The sequence below is a fragment of the Bos grunniens genome, chromosome X, assembly GCF_055505025.1.
Source record: "Bos grunniens cultivar Pamir isolate PY7600 chromosome X, Bosgru_T2T1.0, whole genome shotgun sequence".
Lineage (NCBI taxonomy): Eukaryota > Metazoa > Chordata > Mammalia > Artiodactyla > Bovidae > Bos > Bos grunniens.
This window is the reverse complement of record NC_141194.1, coordinates 80,253,625-80,269,918: the sequence shown is the minus strand read 5'-3', so window position 1 is coordinate 80,269,918 and position 16,294 is coordinate 80,253,625. Positions and strand designations below refer to the sequence as shown.

Genomic DNA, 16,294 nt, shown 5'->3' with positions numbered 1-16,294 from the left:
ATCACTTCATGGCAAATAGATGGGGAAACAATGGAAACAGTGAGAGACTATTTTGGGGAGGCTTCAAAATCACTGCCAGAGAAGGCAATGGCACCCCACTCCAATACTCTTGCCTGGAAAATCCCATGGATGGAGGAGCCTGGTGGACTGCAGTCCATGGGGTCGCTAAGAGTCAAACACGACTGAGCGACTTCACTTTCACTTTTCACTTTCATGCACTGGAGAAGGAAATGGCAACCCACTCCAGTGTTGTTGCTTGGAGAATCCCAGGGACTGGGGAGCCTGGTGGGCTGCCATCTATGGGGTCACACAGAGTCAGACACGACTGAAGTGACTTAGCAGCAGCAGCAGCAAAATCACTGCAGATGGTGACTGCAGTCATGAAATTAAAAGACGCTTACCCCTTGGAAGAAAAGCTATGATCAACCTAGACAGCATATTAAAAAACAGAGACATTACTTTGCAAACAAAGGTCCATTTTGTCAAAGCTATGGTTTTTCCAGTAGTCATGTATGGATGTGAGAGTTGTACTATAAAGAAAGCTGAGCACTGAAGAATTGATGCTTTTGCACTGTGCTGTAGGAGAAGACTCTTAAGAGTCCCTTGGACAGCAAGGAGATCCAACCAGTCTATCCTAAAGGAGATCAGTCCTGAATATTCATTGAACGGACTGATGCTGAAGCTGAAACTCCAATACTTTGGCCACCTGATGCGAAGAACTGACTCACTAGAAAAATTCTTGACGCCAGGAAAGATTGAAGGCAGGTGGAGAAGGGGATGATAGAGGATGAGATGGTTGGATGGCATCACCGACACAATGGACATGAGTTTGAGTAAGCTCCGAGAGTTGGTGATGGACAGGAAAGCCTGGTGTGCTACAGTCCATGGTGTTGCAAAGAGTCGAACATGACTGAGTGACTCAACTGACTGAAGTCTAACTTATAGCCATGTTGGAAGAGTCAAAGAAAGCTTTTTCTCTTTTTAATTCATGCCAGCCTTTCTTCCCCATAGTGTTTTTACTTTTTTAAAAAAGATTTTCACTTCCAAGATGACTATTAATAATGGCTTTCTTTGAGTGATCCTGATTCTGATAGTTTGAAATTTAGCAGTTCTGAATATACAGTGAACTAGAGAGCCTATTTGGGGCCACTTGTTTTCAACTGTTCACACTATTTTTGATGATGCCATATTTTATATGACATATGTTAACATATGGGCATAGATTTCATAGGCATCAATTAAATATAATGCTCAGGGTATGAGTTTTGATTAATTATAATGTGACATTAATTGAGGTTATTCTGCAATATCTTGTGTACTATCAAGAACTATATGAAAACTAATATTTGTCCCCAATTTTGCCTTAGCAAATGTAATAACATTGTTAACTGAAGATCTTACAGAGATTTAGGGAGAGCATGAAAACGTTTGAAATTTATGTTTCAGAAAGAAATAAGAGATCATTCTAAATGGGTATTTACTGATCCTAAATTTATTTCTGTGGCTTAATCTGTAATTTTCTCATCATGCTTGAGACAATTTCATGTTAATCAAAGTTTTTCCTCTACACAAAATTATGTATATACACATGCACACACAAATACACATACATACCTACACACATGTATGTGTATATGTATTCTTATAACACTATTATGTTGTTACATGATCAAACAGTTTCTATGAGAATAATATAAATTCTCAATAAAAATCAATCATTCTGTCAGTTATTCCATAAAAGATTCCTTTTCTTTATTTTATAAAACATAAACATTTGACATTCTGTCAAATTTGAATAATTGAACTCACAGGTATTTCTTGTTTCTCTTATTAATTTACCTTATCCAAGGCTCTAAGAGATTTTGTATCCCTTCCCCTTGTAGAATTATGCACAGAACATTTCACATACTGTAAGGCGATGATTTGGGGGCAGATTTTTATGTAGATATCCCTGAAAGATCTCACAGTGAGAGTTGAGGGATAAGAAGAGAGAATAAATTAAATTTGTAGCTTGACTGACTAGAATAACAGTGTTATTGAGTAAGATGGGCAACATAGGGAGGCAGTTTGTTCTGGTAAAAATTTTATTTCCATATTTCTAAAAGGAACTAGAAAATATTAAAAAAGATTACTGACAAATTTTTATCATATCCCTTGAAAATATTTACAAATTAGACAAAAGAGATGACTTTTCAATATTATTTCATGTTCTCGAGCTATTCAACTCTCTCTCTTTCTCCCCCACCCCTCCCACACACACAAACTAAATTTTTCTCATTGACATCCCAATACATACAAACTTAATATCACAATCTTGACTCTTAAAATAGCTCACAATCCCCCAAAAGAATACAGTTACATGTTTGGCATGTATGGAAAGAGAGTTTAATCAAAATCCAGAAAGAGAAGATATAGAGAAAGCAAGATGAAAAATAGAGAACTTTCCCCGCTCTATTCCCAATTAAGAATTGCCACACAGAAAAACCAGCGGGTCTCTATGTTAATCATTAGAATTCAAACTGAGTCTTTTTTCTTTATCAGTGTAAAAATTCAAAGTGACATGTTTCACTCTGTGTAAAGATGATATTTCCACAAGGAGCACAGCAGAGATCCTCAGCAAATTTGCATTCAGTCTACTCTTGGCCAACATTTTAGCACACTGAATATAATGAGTGCTAAGCGGTGAATAATCTGTTACATAAATATTTGATAGAGCTTTGCAATGCAACAAGTATCTCCTTCAAAAATAGCCTACAGAAATCAAAGGTACTCACTCTGAAATTCTTTGATTTTTACAGAGTTGTCATGTTTTCTTCCTAATTCCTTTGAAGATGAATTGTCAGTTCTTAATAAATGAAACTAAAACTTTTTCTTTCAATCACCTAGTGCAACTGCACTTTTGTTTGCAATTTTCAACATTATTCCATGTGCCCCGACTGCAGCATACTATCTGTTGGATACCAACTAGTTGGTACATAGAGCGGTTGCTATATTTACTATAGTTAATTTAATCAATTCTTTTTTTTTTTTTTTTTTTTTGGTATAAACCCATTGCCACTCTTGGATAATATTACTGGTTAACACAAATGTATTAATAAAGCTTTCTATGAAAACACAGATTGCTTCACTGAAGGAAAAAAGTTAGAAACATTGTATAAAATAGGTTCACTTTATAAAGAGGCTTAAAATTTTAGTTTTTCATGTTTCTATAAGATGAAACCTTTTTACTTTATACATGCTACTTAATTATTAGATCACAGACTTTCTCTCAATGGTTTGCAAATTAAAAAGACAATATTCTTAATTTATTTTTCAAAACACTAATTTGTACTCCAACAGGGTGAGATTCAGTAGAAGTTCCATATAAAGAAAGTGTATATAAGAAATTTTAGAACAATTATGATGGTTGTATATTGGTAAATAAATGAAATATCTATTCTCTTTGCTATTTTTATCACTTATATGACAATATTTGTTGCTAAATTTAGTATTGATTGTTTCTTATCACTTAATAAGTATATTTGCTTTTATTTAATTAAATGTTATGCAAGTTATTTCAAATTTTAGTAATTCTCTTTTTTTTTCTCTCCCCAGAAAGGATGGCATAGTGAATCCAGTCTGTTAAATTTCCTCATCTCAATTTTAAACTTGGTTGCTTAAGACTGAAGCAATCATGGTGAACCTGAGGAAAGCAGTGCACTCATTCCTGTAAGGATGTTATTACCTATTATTTTTGAAAACTAACTTTTCAGAGTGGTTTGCTCAAAAATGTTAAACAGGTTTTTATATGATTATTCCACTATATTTCCCTCAACATGCATAAATGACTTGCATACCAATAGACTAACATTGGTGTTTTCTATTCAAAATCAGTAAATGGGGAAAAACAATAATTTGAACTCCAATTAAACACAACCACTCAAATGTTCAAACAAGTAAAATTAATCCTGATGTTGTGGTTGCTGTGGTTGCTTTTTCTATGGCCAAAATGTAGAAATGAGAAAAGGTTCTTTCCTTCCTAGACGAACTAAACAGCCAAGAGAATAAAGCATTTTTATAAGTCTCTGGTTTTATGAAGAAAGTTGAGATTTCAAAAGAATGGATCAGAAGTCAGGGAGTAGCATTTGGAGAATGTAGCTGGACAGAGAAAAGTAATACCATTCTCAGAAACCTTGAGACAATGAACTAATAGTTAAAATCAATAGAATAACATAAAAGAGATAAGGAAGAAATTGAATTCAAGTACTGAGCAATTCTAAATGTGATCTAATCCAGGTATATCTTCTTTTTAACTTAGTAAAAAGTTGGATTGTTTTCTTCTAAACTTACACTTTGAGGAATTGGGGGCATGGCAAAAAAGATCCAGGGCTCTGTAAACTCTGATCAGTACAACTGAGAGGCCTTGAATCGCTCTACTCCTACACGATCTCCTCTATGATTTCTACAAAAGTGCTCACTAAGGAAAAAATTTATAGAGCAAGGTAAACACAAAGTACATCAATGTTGGATTCTCTATAATATGTGCATTATAGTCCATCTTGGATGCCGCTGTACATTGCAGTGACGACAGTCTCAAGGATTTGTGATTCCAAGTAAACTAGAGCAGGAAAGAGTGAAGGACAGTGATAAAGAAGGGGAAAGAAGAGCCAGGTGTGGGGAAATGAAAGGACCAATGTTCCCACTCCATGTGGCTGTGTCAACTTAGTATATAGCCATTGTTCCACATACCAAAATATAGGGATATATTGTGTGCTTAGTCACTCAGTAGTGTCCGACTCTGTGATTCCATGGACTGTAGCCCGCCAAGCTCCTCTGTCCATGGGGATTTTCCAGGCAAGAATACTGGAGTGGGTTGCCATGTCCTCTTCCAGGGGATCTTCCCAACCCAGGTATCCAACCAGGGTCTGCTGCTTTGCAGGCAGATTCTTTACCAGCTGAGCTATCAGGGAAGCCCTAGGGATACCTTAAAGGGCACCAAATTATTCTGGTATGAAATGAAAGAATTTGTGGTTCAATGGTAAAGAATCTTCCTGCCAATGCAGGAGACACCAGAGATGCAGGTTCAATCCCTGGGTGGGGAAGTTCCTTGGAGAAGGAAATGGCAACCCACTCCACTATTTTTGCCTGGGAAATCTCAAGGACAGAGAAGCATGGCAGGCTATGAACCAGGAGGTCAAAAAGAGTCAGACACTACCGAGCACCATGCTAGAGAAATAAGGGCCCATTCATCTCTGCTATTAATGCCCATCGTCATATGCCATGCAAAAACTCAGTAGATTTAAAATGTACTCAGACCTTTAAATCAAATTATCATTGTTTATCTACTAAGAATGTGAGATTATATTTTCATTAAATATTTAGTAGCAATGAATCAATTATTTGAATTGTTTGGACAGACACTGTGATTTTTGTGTACATACTTTATGAGAATTTTGTGGGCTTAATAGCAATTAATGTAAGCTTTAGAAACAAGACTCAAATCACTCCTCTTTTGTAAAAGGACTATACATTTTTCATTAAGCATGTAAATGTTAGAAATTAAGTTTAATTAGAATGCAGCTGATTCTTGATTACAATACTATAGAAAATAGGATTTACTGCAGTAAAAATCATAAAAATTTGCTCATAAGTAGTGCTCAAAGTGAATTTATTAAATTAAATTTAAACTAGGTAAAAACTTGTCAGGATTATTCCCAATAATATTAATTTATTTAATAATTCACAGAAGATATATTTAGATTCTATAAACTTCCTCAAGAATTTAATATTTGTCTCTTGGACTCTTGAATAAAAAATAAAAATATATTTGACCAATAGAGGTAGGCCAAATGTTTTGAATATTTTTCTATCCTAAAGTTCTAAGATACTCAAATTTTAAAATTCATAATTGAATGTAGTTTTCACGTACATTTGTTACATACAATTTTATTCTGCATTATTTTACCATTGCTACAGAAATATGGAATTACTTAGATGTTTTCACAATTTACTTTGAAAATTTGAAGTTGCACTGCATATCCTGTTAGGACCATATTCTATAGGCATAGGAATAAATATATTTGTGGTTCTGCAACTGCCAATTGAGGATGTAGGATATTATTTTGAGCAGAAAGTCTTATGGGACTACCTGAAATGGTCATCAACTAATAGAAACTAGATTTGTTTTTTTTAATTTCAGAAGAACATATTTTTCATCAGTTTGGCCAGAAAAGACTTCGGATTTAAAATGACTATCTGAACCCAGTTCTGCATAAATATCTTCTTAAAATAAAACTAGGACTTAAATTTTTGACAAATTTTGAAGTACACTGAGTTAGGGTATAGCTACCACAAAATACTTTTTTTTAACTTTGAAGGCAGAAAGAATGTTTGCTCCAACATTTACTGAGGGCCTATTAAGGCAAAGGTATTATTTTGAGACTTTACATTATCATTTAATTTTCACAAAAATAATGTCATAAAGATCATCCTTGTTTTAGAGATGAGGAAATAGATGTTCTGAAAGATTAAGTGACTGGTCAAAAAAATCATTAAGATAATATAGCCAGGACATTGGTCACATGCAATGTCAAATGCCAAATGCAGCAAATAATGTGACAGAATAATCAAAGCTGAGCAAATACCTTGCTTCTATTTATTTGGGTCTTTATTTCAATAATTTCTACACACCTTAATCACAGATTAATTATGCTATAGATTTTTTTGAATCACATATTATTTTAGCTTATTTTTATGTTCCAGGAAAAAATACATCCAGCATTTGAAAAAATTGAATGAGTATCTCTCATTATTTGAAAAAATTACTATGTATATCTCTTCCACAAACATGATGCTTAGGATATCAGGTAGCTTTGAATAATGAGGAAGTAGTTTTAAGCTAAATGTCTGAAGTACTAGTTTTCATCCCCTGTAGAATGAGAAAGTCAAAATATGTTCATTATTTCTTCATTATCTTAAACTATGGAAAGTATATTCACAAGATATTAAGGGAAATAATTTTTAAATATGGTATAAAATTATTATAATATTTTATTTAAGGTTAAACAATGCCAAAAAGTTTTCAGGTTCAGTGTTCAGTTTTGGTGGTTCAGAAAGTGTAGTGTGTGTGTATATATTATAGATACAATTATGATCATAATCATCTAGTGTTAACTACTTCAAATTTCTCTGGGCATTGATAATAAGCAATAGTCAAACCATACGTATATTTTCCCTGTATAGAAATAATATTTTTAGTTCAAAGAACAAGTGAATGAGACAATGAAATAAAAACATTTACATGGAGAACTCATAGACTCTGGATTTTGTAACATTTTATGTTCCATCACCCCATGCAATTTTCTTGCATAGAAAATTTTTTAGCACATGTTGTACCAATAGAGGAAATTTTCTTCTCTATAAATAGCAGGGTTTAACAGCTAGTACATATAGTGTACTTGTTGCTTAATATTAAATAAATATTACTGAACACAGAATACACATAAGAGTCATTAGCAGATAATAATTCTTGCTTTAAAGCAGGAAATATTGAATATGCTTGTCTTTGTCTATTTTGTTAAGGAAAATTAATGTTAGTTTTATTAGACACTTTTGGGACTTACATTGATGTATGTAAACTGAATAAATCTTATGTCACCATCAGGGCAAATTAATTTGGAATGTACAAAACAAAACCACATCTGTGTCTCTTGCATTAGTCTGCCACTTGGCCTGAAATCCTTATTAGTAAAAGTCTACATAAGTACCATCATGAGAAATGTACATTTTAAATGACTTTAAGAAATTTCGTTTCCAGCATAGGAAAGCATCAAACCCATAGGAATTAATTATCACCAGAAATCATCTTCTAGCCTAGAACTGGACCCAGAAAACACAGGACAGAAATGGGGAGAGTATCAGATAGAAGGAAAATGTATAGGACAGCTATTAAAGATACCACGAGCCAGCATAAAGTCACTCAGCAAGTCAAATAATACTGTGGTTTCAGATTGATTATATAGAGTAAAACTAAAACTCAGGCTTTGTAATCAGTGAGACCTGAGTACAGACCCTGCCCCTGCTACTTACTGGCTGTATTTCCTTAAGACAGTTACTTAACTTCTCTGAACCTCAGTCTCTCCATATACATAATAGTCAGTACTGACCTCATGAGGATGTCGTATAAGATCAAATGAGATTACTTAAATATATATATATATATATATATTTCAGTAAGTTAAGAACCTGACTCATATTAAACACTCCATAAAAGGATAGAAATAAGAAATACTGAAATTTAATTAAGAGAATAAAAACAGTGATGTGATAATAATTATTGTTAAAGGAAAAACAGTTGTTTTATATAAATAATTTATTAGGTACAAGCAATATAATATGTACCTGATTTTTTTTTTCTTAATTTTCAGTGTGCACCTGATTGGCCTATTGGTTTGGCAATGTGATATATCTGTGAGCCCAGTAGCAGCCATAGTAACTGACATTTTCAATACCTCCGATGGTGGACGCTTCAAATTCCCAGACGGGGTACAAAACTGGCCAGCACTTTCAATTGTCATAATAATAATCTTGACAATAGGTGGCAACATCCTCGTTATCATGGCAGTAAGCTTGGAAAAGAAACTGCACAATGCCACCAATTACTTCTTAATGTCCCTAGCCATTGCTGATATGCTAGTGGGACTACTTGTCATGCCACTGTCTCTGCTTGCAATCCTTTATGGTAAGTACCATTTTATTAGTTTTTCCATCTCAGGCCATGTCATAAATTTCTGTCAGGTATTGTAGTAAACACAAAGTTAACTATCCTATTCATATCATTTGGAAAATTAAGGAAATTGTGTGACAGAAAAATTGGACATATCATATTTAAATAAATCAGTAGCAAATCAGTATTCAAAAAGCAAAACAAGTGTTTTATATTAAAATCATATATAGATACTCTATTGCTTAGTGTCATTTCTAAACAATGACAGTTGCTTTCCAATGTACAGAATGTGATAGTGAAAAAAACACACACCGACCCCTATGTTCTGGGCATAACACATACCTAGTATCATCTTGTATAAAAGGAAGATGAAAGAAACTTATCATCATAAAAAAAAATTTAAGTAATCTTAAAAGTTGGCAAACTAAGTGCTTGCCACATAATAAGCTCTCAATAACAGCTATTCTTCTTCTTCCTAGAGACTATAATTCATATTTTTTACAAGGAAACAGGAATAAAAAATTAACAACTAATTATATAAGTGCAAGGTCACATTATCACAATAAAAATTCAAGCATTTGGAAGTTTTGATATAGGATTTTAGAGAGGTTTTATTTTTCTTTTGATTTTCTGCCATATCTTTGCCGTATTCATTTTAACACTAACTTTTGTTTGTATGTAATATTTATAAAGAACAATCAAAACCACTTATACTAAACTGCTAAGTATCTTTGCTAGGAAGTTGGAGAACCCAGTTTGAATCTCATTGCAGATATACTCATCTCACAAGGAAATGAAATAGACTCCGTGTTCCCTGGAGAGTATAATGTAATTAGACTGGAAGGACTAATACTGGAAATGGATCTAGTTCTCAAATTCTAAAAGAAGATTATTGCATTTAGAAAGTAATCTTCCATGGAACTTAAAAATTAATTATCCTGTTCTAAATACACAGTAGTAATAGATTATCTCAATAGGCATTTTATAAACAGTATTCTCAGGAAATATACTTTCTTATAGTTACTGAGTTTTCATGATGCATTAATTTCGAAGTATACACATTTTACCTTCTCTGTGAGCATTTTACCACACTGTAGCTCCAAATTATGTAAGAAAAGGTCACTGGAATGAATGTACTTTAGAAGACATGCTTTGTTTTCTGGTATCTGTTTTATTTTGTCAGTTTCTCCCTTAAAAATATATGGGTGATCAAAATATAGCATCAGCTGAAATCCAAATCTAACACATCCATCGCCAGCCCTCCCCCAAGCAATAAAAAACAACAAAAACAAACTACACAATATCAACCCCAAATTTGGAGAACATCCACATTCCAAATTATCTGTAAGCAGAAAATAAATAGGAGCTCACAATAGCTCTCTCTTAGGTTCCTACCATGTGCTATTGTGAAGAGGAAGGCCAGTCCAATAAATACTAAATGAGAAAGAAAGAGAGTAGAAAAGCTAGTAGGAGGCCTAAGATTGATCTCAACTCATCACAAGAAAGAAAGTTTACCACAAGTATGAACATTCTGAAAAAAACTTCTCTGGAAGCTCATCCTTCAGGGAAGTAACTTGGAAGTGTACTCAGAACTCAATAAACCAGTGTCAAGGAAGGAACTCTTTGCAGGTTGGAAAGGGTTAAAGGGGAGAGTCCATGGGGTCGCTAAGAGTCAGACACAAAGCAAAGCAACAGTGAAACAATATTTTATTTAAAGTCAACCACTTATGTGATATTCTTTCAAAAGCAAATTTATAAAGACAGAAAACAGATCATCAGTTCACAGGGTCTGAAGGTGGGATGCTGGTTCCAAAACAGCATTTACTTTGGTTCTATGGAACTGTTCTACATCTTGGTTGTGGTGGTTTTATATATATATATATTTATTTATATATATATATATATAAACTTGAAACACTATATTCTAGTATGCAGTTTTAAAAGGTAAATTTTACTGGATATAATTATACCTTAAATTTAAATATAGAAAAATACCTAAATAAAGTTTGAAACAAAGATTCTGTATCCAGACAAATTGGCCATCAATGCTATAAAAAGCTTATTATTTTTTTTTTAACTCAGGGAATTCTGAAACTTTAAGTCCCTCTTAAGAAACTGAATATTGAATGAGATTCATCTAACAAAGAGATGATTGAGAAATTTTCCTCAAAATGATGGATCATAATCATTTAATATATTTAATTTTAGAGCAAGGACAAAAATAAAGGTGGTATAAGGGCATAAGAATACTGTCATATGTTATATGATATATATTATTTGTTATATACACTAACAAATTAGAAGCAATGCAACTAAAAATTGAGAAGAAAAGAGAAAGGGGAAGAAGAAAGAATAATTTCATTCATTTTTCTCTAAAGAAAAGATGGATGTTAAATTATACCCCCGCAAAAAATGGCAGACCAGAAAGTACCAGATTTTATAAGAAAACAGAGGGCTAAGAGTATTAAGCAGGATTTAAATAAAACATGACATAAAGTTAACAACTAGAACAAAGAGACAAACCTATCTAAAACTAAAAGAAATGCAATTAACAGAAAAGCAAAGAAAAAAAAATAAAGCAGAGGAAAAAACAAAGGAAAATAAAGCAATGTTTTTAAAATTATACCATTGTATAATAAGACAGAGTTGAAAACAAACCTAACAGTAAGAGCAATACATGTGTAAGAACCTAACTTACCATTAAAAAAAAAAAGATTTCATGTTGGCATACAAAGAAAAACCTAATTATACTCACTTTATAAGAGAACTCAAAACCCAGTGAATCATAATAGTTTAAATAAAGGGATGAGTGAGCATAGGTATGCTGCTGCTGCCAAGTCACTGTCCGACTCTGTGCGACCCCATGGACTGCAGCCTACCAGGTTTCTCCGTCCATGGGATTCTCCAGGCAAGAACACTGGAGTGGGTTGCCATTTCCTTCTCCAATGCATGGAAGTGGAAAGTGAAAGTGAAGTTACTCAGTCGTGTCTGACTCTTAGCGACCCCATGGACTGCAGCCTACCAGGCTCCTCCATCCATGGGATTTTCCAGGCAACAGTACTGGAGTGGGGTGCCATTGCCTTCTCCCTAGGTATGCTAAGCGAATAGAAATACTAAGAAAACAGAAATCGTGATGTTGATATCTGACAAAGTGAATTTCAAGTAGAAAAAAAAAAACAGTAATAGTTTAAATTCATGATCCATTTTTTCCCCCAAAAAAGATGCTTATTTATGATAAAAAGCTGCAATTAACAACTAATATTTAGTGGTTAGGAATATCTATGACCCCAATAATACAGCAATGCTATTTTTTAAAGGAAAAACTAAAGAAAATGGAAGAATACATTTGTGGATTGTTTTTGTTTAGTTGCCAGTCATGTCCGACTCTTTTGCAACCCCATGGACTGTAGCCCACCAGGCTCCTCTGTCCATGGAATTTCCCAGGCAAGAATACTGGAATAGGTTGGCATTTGCTTCTCCAGGAATCCAACCCCCATCCCTTGCATTGCAGGCAATTCTTTATCATTATGCCACCAGGGAAGTCCACATTTATGGATACATTCTACTAATGGGGGACTTTAATATATCATACTCAGAACAAAAAAATATTGGACACGTAGATCTTATAGATGTATGTTAAACTTTATATCCTTATCATAGAAAGTACACCTTCTTCACAAGTGCACATGGAATGCTCACAAAAATTAATTATTAGGCCACAAAGAAAATATTAGAAAAGTAGAACTATTACAAAAAAAATACTTTCTGATAAAAACACAGTTAACACTAGAACTATTAACAACAATGGTTTAAAGACCATCTGAGATTGAGATATAACAAATTCTAAACAACTGTTGGTTAAAAAGACAAATGCAAATTGAAATTACAAATTTCTTTAGAAATTTGACAGCATAAACACTGCATATTAAAATCTATAGAATATATTTAAAGCAGTGATCAAATGAAAATTCATATCTAATCACATTTATAAGTAAAAATGAAAGTATACAAATGATTGAATTTCTAGAAAGCAACCTTGAAAGAAAAACTGCAAAGTAACCCAAAAGAAAGCACAAAGAAAATAACTAAAGATAAAAGTAGAAATTAATTAGAGAATAAAAAACAATATACCTAATTCGTAATTCAAAATCCTGTTTTTTAAAAAAGAAACTTTTAAAATAAAAATACTAGGTAACTTAAGCAAGGAAAAAGGAGGAAATATAAATATTCAAAATAAGAAATAACAAGGAAAATAACCATTGAAGCAAAATACATTTTTAAATCATTAGATTACTTTGTAGGTTTATTTGCAAATCATGTGAGCTCGTTAAAAAAAAAACACAGGTAATTTCCTGGAGAAAATCAGGTTAGCAAAATTGACCTCATTAGGTATAAAAAGCAACAAAACAATTTCTGTAGAAGAATTAAAGTTATCAAGGACCTAAAATGGACTTCCCAGGTGGCACTAGAGATAAAGAACCCGCTTGCCAATGCAGGAGACGCCAGAGATGTGGGTTCAGTCCCTGGGTTGGGAAGATCCCCTGGAGGAGGGAATGGCAACCCACTCCAGTATTCTTGCCTGGAGAATCCCATGGAGAGAGGAGCCTGGCAGGCTACAGTCCGTGAGATCACAAAGAGTCGGACATGACTGAAACAACTTAAACATGCATGCATCACACACAAAAATCATCAAATCCAGATAGTTTCACAAGGGATTTCTATAAAACCTTCAAAGACTGGGTAGTTGTTGTAATGTTCCATAAATTGTTTAAGACCATTGAAAATAAAAAAATTTAAAAAAAACTTCTAATTCTTATATGAAGCATGCATAGGTTTAACATATAAACCAAATAAAGACAGTACAAAGACAGAATATTACAGACTAACAGTTAAGACAGAAATTCTTTATAAACAACTGGCAAACAGAATTCAATGCCACATTAAAAACATTATACTATGAACAACTGTAATTATTTCCAGTAACACTATGTTGGCCCAATATTAGGGAATCCCTCAATAAAATATATTAATATATAATATATTATTAGTGTCAACATTATCACTAATTAATATTTGTTAATAGTTAAAGCTAAAATATTATCAGTATTGATACAACTATAATATTTACAGCATTGTATTTATAACATTAAAATATAATTTTTAAGTTATGCGCTTTAGCTCTAAAGATATTGAGTGAAAAAGTCTTTATCCTAAACATTCTAGAAAAGCTATAGTTAATGGAAGTAAACATGTGATAAATAGAATCTTCCTGATTTCTTTGAACTGGTTAACAAGTAGTAGAAGTTCATCTTCTGAAATATATAACACATCTCCAAAATTTGTATACCTGGTTTTTTACCTAACCAATGATTTTTAAACTTTGTAAATTAAATATTATTTATTCAATTGTGTATGGCTTCCAACTTTGCTGTGTTTCTCCCTCTTCTGATTTTCTTACACCTAACTGCTGACTCACTGATTATAAACTTGCCTGGTCCCTAAAAGCATTTAAGTTTGTGACAGGCCTCAGAGCTTGTGGGCACAAAAAAAAGAACCTTGGTATCAATACCCTAAATTCACTGGCTTGTTTTCCCCATGTGCTAACGAAGTTACTTGAATCTCCTAGAAAGATACACATCTTCCCTCCAAATACCTCTAGAAGTCCCTAGGAGTTATCACACATGTGATCATGAATAAAGTCAATGTGCATCATTTACTGCTGCAATTGTTCTGGGCTTTCATCGAGCATGTTTATATTTACCCTCACCTGCCACTACTCACTGTATCTGCTCATCATCCATCCCTCACTGGACATCATCACCTGCCCCTGAGTATCCATCATCATATGCTGGGCATCTGCTGAGTACCGCCATGTCTGTTGGGAATCCACAATCTCCCACCAGGCATTGTGGTCTCTGCTGATGCTCTGCCATTTCATCACCAGTGCCTTCCATGAGAATGCTGCTTTATCTGTCTTGAGTGCTATCACTTGGTACAGCCAAACCTACAAACCCTCAAGATACCTCAAGACAGTGCTGCCTTTGCTTCTGTCTCTATTTTATTTAGTATTCCTCGGGAAAATTAGGAATATGGAGCATGCTTTGTTATCTAAACATTGAAAAAGCAATGCTTGTCCTTGCCCTCTTCACAAAACCCCTCTGTAAAACAACTCTACTTTTTTTTTCTTTTCTACTTAATGTAGTCTCCTCAGGATTTACACATTCTATAGGGCTGGTCTAAAGTATATTTGCTGAGACCTTAATTTCTGTCCTCAGGCATCTACATAAAATACCTCCTGAAAGGCTAAGCAGTGACATTATCAGTCTTATAGCCTAGCACTTATCCCTATATCTGGTATTTTTAAATGAATAAATGAAGGCTTCTTTCTCTCCTGCAAATCAGTTCATGAGGTTAGATACTTTGGATTTCCCAGCCCCACACATTTACACCTGTGAATCTTTACTTACAAAAGTCTACTCCCAAAATTCCCTTTCCCAATGTACTTAGTCATTTCATTACAGCTCTTCATCCTGGGGATGGGGAGAATTTTCTTTACCAAGTACATTTCAATTACAAGTGTAAAAGGGAAGAGTGGCACTCAGTATATTTATAGAAAATTACAGTGACACATATTAAGGAACATGATCCAGAGGTCCTGGTTGTTATTCTTTATACCTTGCTAGAATTCTTTGTACTTCCTCTCTCTTTTTTCATCCTTAGAGCAACTTTTGCAGATTAATTACATCTTTAATTCTCCAACAAATTCATGATGTAATCTTGCTTAACATTCCAGTTCTACTTCCAAAGGTCATTTCACTACAGGCAGATAGGCAGCACTGAGTGCTTACTCAGTGTTGAGCCCTATTCTAAGTGCTATATATTTACAATCTACATTTAACAGGTAGGAAAATCAAAGCACCAAGAGTTTAAGTACTCCCAATGTTCTATTGTCAACTCGAGAAAAAGCCCCCTACATTTTCAACATTAAGAGGAAACTCTTGTCTATCTTCTCAAGTTGGGTTTGGGTTTCCTGGTGGAAAGTCCATTACTGACGTTTTGAATTTTCACTTCACTTTATCTTTTACTTCTATTTGGCTAATCTCAAACATAATTCCTGGTATAGGTATTTTTTGACTTTGGAAAATCTCATTTTTTCATGGAAACTTTCATAGTTTTTTTTTTTTTTTTTATCATCTTCAATTCAGTTCAGTCGCTCAGTCATGTCTACCTCTTTGCGACCCCATGAATCACAGCATGCCAGGCCTCCCTGTCCATCACCAACTCCCGGAGTTCACCCAGACTCACGTCCATCGAGTCAGTGATGCCATCCAGCCATCTCATCCTCTGTTGTCCCCTTCTCCTTCTGCCCCCAATCCCTCCCAGCATCAGTCTTTTCCAATGAGTCAACTCTTCACATGAGGTGGCCAAAGTACTGGAGTTTCACCTTTAGCATCATTCCTTTCAATGAAATCCCAGGGCTGATCTCCTTCAGAATGGACTGGTTGGATCTCCTTGCAGTCCAAGGGACTCTCAAGAGTCTTCCCCAACACCACAGTTCAAAAGCATCAATTCTTCGGCGCTCAGCTTTCT

At 34.0% G+C, this 16,294-nt stretch overlaps 1 protein-coding gene across 1 annotated transcript in view; it reads left to right on the top strand.

The window, feature by feature from the left end:
• The window catches only part of HTR2C (5-hydroxytryptamine receptor 2C), a 345,435-nt gene that overhangs the window by 164,025 nt on the left and 165,116 nt on the right, over positions 1-16,294 (top strand). Inside the window, exons 3-4 of the mRNA XM_086387142.1 lie at positions 3,595-3,708; positions 8,406-8,719. Coding sequence (XP_086243268.1) covers positions 3,674-3,708; positions 8,406-8,719 — 349 coding nt within the window. The 5' untranslated portion in view covers positions 3,595-3,673. The remainder of the gene's footprint in view (positions 1-3,594; positions 3,709-8,405; positions 8,720-16,294) is intronic.